The sequence below is a fragment of the Equus quagga genome, chromosome 1, assembly GCF_021613505.1.
Source record: "Equus quagga isolate Etosha38 chromosome 1, UCLA_HA_Equagga_1.0, whole genome shotgun sequence".
Classification (NCBI taxonomy): Eukaryota; Metazoa; Chordata; class Mammalia; order Perissodactyla; family Equidae; genus Equus; species Equus quagga.
The window spans coordinates 172,819,511-172,822,282 of NC_060267.1; the positions used below are offsets into that span (position 1 = coordinate 172,819,511).

Here is a 2,772-nt window from a genome sequence, read left to right on the forward strand (position 1 = left end):
GCTGCAGTGACCCCAAATAGACATGTCTGAAGTGCTCTGTGAGCACCCCCCGAGGGAGCTGGGGACAAGGATCACGGTGCAGTTCCATGCAGCAGGTCGGGCTTGGAAAGGCAGGCCCCTCCTCACGGAGCCAGAGCCTGTCTGAAGGTGTCCTTTCCCACTGGAGCCTCTGGGCAGATACGAGGCCAGGGCCTTTTAAAGGCACAGCCTGACATTTCCCTACAACAATAGTGTTTTCTCCCACTAGTGGCCTCTCCAAGGACAGTCCCTGCTGGCCACCCCCTCTCCCACCATCATTCCAAACTCGAACTCCTGACCATCTTCAGATGAAGCAACGATGTGTGTGTGTTTGTGTGTGTGTGCGTGTGTGTGTGTGAGGCCTCGGGGCCTGGGGCTCCTTACTCCCAGACACCAGCACTCCTTCAGCCACAGTCCTAACAAACCTCAGCCATCTGGTTTCTGCAAAGGCTACCAGCAGAGAGGGCCCTGGCTTCAAAGTCCAAAGGCCCAGGGTTCAAATCCTCTCTCTTGCCAGTCTCTCCCCGCTGGAGCCTCAGTTATTTCATAACACGGGGTCACTAATCCTGCCCCCCTGGGCTGTGGGGTAAAAGAACTGGCACAGCACAGGGCAGACAGCTAACCCTCTGTACAGAGGGGGAGGGGAAGACAGGAGGGAAGGGGAAGGGGAAGGCGAGGCCCTCATCCTAAGCTAGGTGGCTCCCTGGGGGAGAGCTTAAACCAGCTGTGGATCCAAGACTGGGAAAGGGAGACCAGGGGCACCCTGACCTCCCAGCGACCTGAGAACGCTGACGAGGCCTGGGCTGACCTTCCGGAGTCTGCTGTGGCAGCGCTAATTGGGGTCTCCCGGTCACCAGCTTCCCACCCTGGGGGCAGCAGGCTCCCTCCCCTTCCCCCCTCCCCAGCTGCCAGCGGGGGATGCAGGCACTGACCTCCTGAGGGGGTGTTGGCTGCGAGGTTCAAAGGAAGCTCGGAGGGCAAAGGAGGAGGGGGGGACGGGGGAGGGGGGATGGCCAGAAGCCAAAGCCCAGTTTTGGAAGGAGGAGGGGCAGGTCAGAAGGCTTGCGCCAGGGCCAGGGGTCACGTGCCTGCTGCTTCCTAGAGTGGCTTCCCACTGGGTCCTGTAGGAAGCTTACACTTCAGAGGGGCTCCCTGGTTTCTGCTTTCTTTCCTCCCTTCCTTCTCTCCTTCCTCCACCAGGCCAGCCCTTGCCTGAATTCCGGCCCGGCCCCTCCCTAGCTGTGCTACTCGGGGGCATGCTGGTTCGTCTCTTTGAGACTGTTTCCTCATCTGTAAAATGGGTGTACTCATACCTCCCTCAAAGGCGGCTGTGGGATTAGGTGAAGTCAAATGTCTAAAGCCCCTGGCTGGCTGGGTGCCCAGACACAGCCGAGAATCAACTAACCGCAGCTTTCATAACTCTTACCATCCGGTTAGGATGGGGGGGGGGGCATGCTTCATGAGTCAGTGCTGCCTACCTTGGGGGCTGGGAGTGCCAGGATCTCTGGTGCCCAAGCACACAAGGGCCCTTGCGCCCCACTCAAATGAACTAGCTTAGCCTTTGGGTAGGCCCCCTGGGCAAGAGATGCCCGGATGTACACAAAACCTCACCATGCACTTGCGGTCATCTATGCCCGTCAGATCCTCCTCAAACTCCTTCCCAACCTGGAAGTCCATGATGTAGTTCCTAAAAGTGCTCAGCGTTCGGATGATCATATGGTCGCCGTCCTGCACGATCTCTTTGTCTGGCTTCAGCAAGTTGGCGATTTTGCGTAGTGCCACATTGACATCTGTAGGATGGCGGGGGCAGAGAGTTGGCCGAAAAACTCAGAGAATTGTTCCCAAAGCAGCCGGGGCCCCAGTTTTCCCCACCCTCCCCGGGGAAAACAGCTGGGGTTCCCTGCTCGCTTAGCGCTGTCTGCGCGCAGCCGGTCTGTGTCTTTTTCTTTTCTTTCTGTTTTTGCAACAAAGTTTTTTGCCTTTATTCTAACCCTGCAAAAACTAAAGCTAGCAAACCAAAACCTGCTTTCCTAATGAAACTACCCGCGTCTGGAGCCAACTATCAGACGTTTGCCACCAATTAACCCTAACAACCCCGATCTCCAGGTCGCAGCCTGCCGGCCGCTCTCAGAGCCACGGCGCCGGCCGCCCTTCCTGCGGCCCGGGGGCCCGGGGCGGCGCTCGCCCGGGCGGAGGCAGGCGACAGCGGATCCGGAGGCTTGGGGGGTCCCCACGCCCCCGCCACCAGTGGCTCGCCCCGGGCGCAGGGCGGTGGGCAGCGCTTACCGAGCGCGCGCAGGTACTCCTCGAAATTCTCGTTGGCCAGCATCTTCCAGTACCCGGTGAAGTCGACCGGCATTTCGTGGGGCGACTGGGGCGAGACGGCCACGGAGCGGCGGGAGCAGCGTCGGCTGTGCCGGGGCAGCGGCTGCCGAGGCGGGCGGGCTGGTGGGCGGCCCGGAAATGCGCGCCCTCCCGGGCCAGGGGGCTGCGTGGGGCGGCGACAGCTGGATGCCGAGCGCGCACAAAGCCCGCGGGAGGATCCCCGGGAGCCCTCGCTCCTCCCCTCCGTGCGGGCGGGGCGGGCCCCCGGAGGGCCAGGTTCGCCCCGGGCCCGCGGCCGCCTCCATTCGGACCTTCAGTTCGCTTCCTCGGGAAGGAAGTGCAGATGCGGGGTTTGCTGTACGGGCCCCAACTCTTCGGTTCCTGCGGGATTCCTTCAAACACCACGAACTTCTCACATTCGGCGGCCAC

General features: G+C 61.3%; 1 protein-coding gene across 2 annotated transcripts in view; it reads right to left on the minus strand.

Moving 5' to 3' along the window:
* The window catches only part of RBP1 (retinol binding protein 1), a 27,104-nt gene extending 24,542 nt beyond the window's left edge, over positions 1-2,562 (minus strand). Inside the window, exons 1-2 of one of the 2 annotated variants that reach the window (XM_046653272.1) lie at positions 2,305-2,562; positions 1,684-1,808 (exon numbers count right to left, since the gene is read on the minus strand). In XM_046653272.1, the coding sequence (XP_046509228.1) occupies positions 1,684-1,808; positions 2,305-2,377 (198 nt within the window). In that variant the 5' untranslated portion in view covers positions 2,378-2,562. Of the gene's footprint in view, positions 1-1,629; positions 1,809-2,304 lie in introns of both variants that reach the window. The other variant, XM_046653263.1, reaches the window with a different exon arrangement.
* Positions 2,563-2,772: the final 210 nt, after the last annotated feature.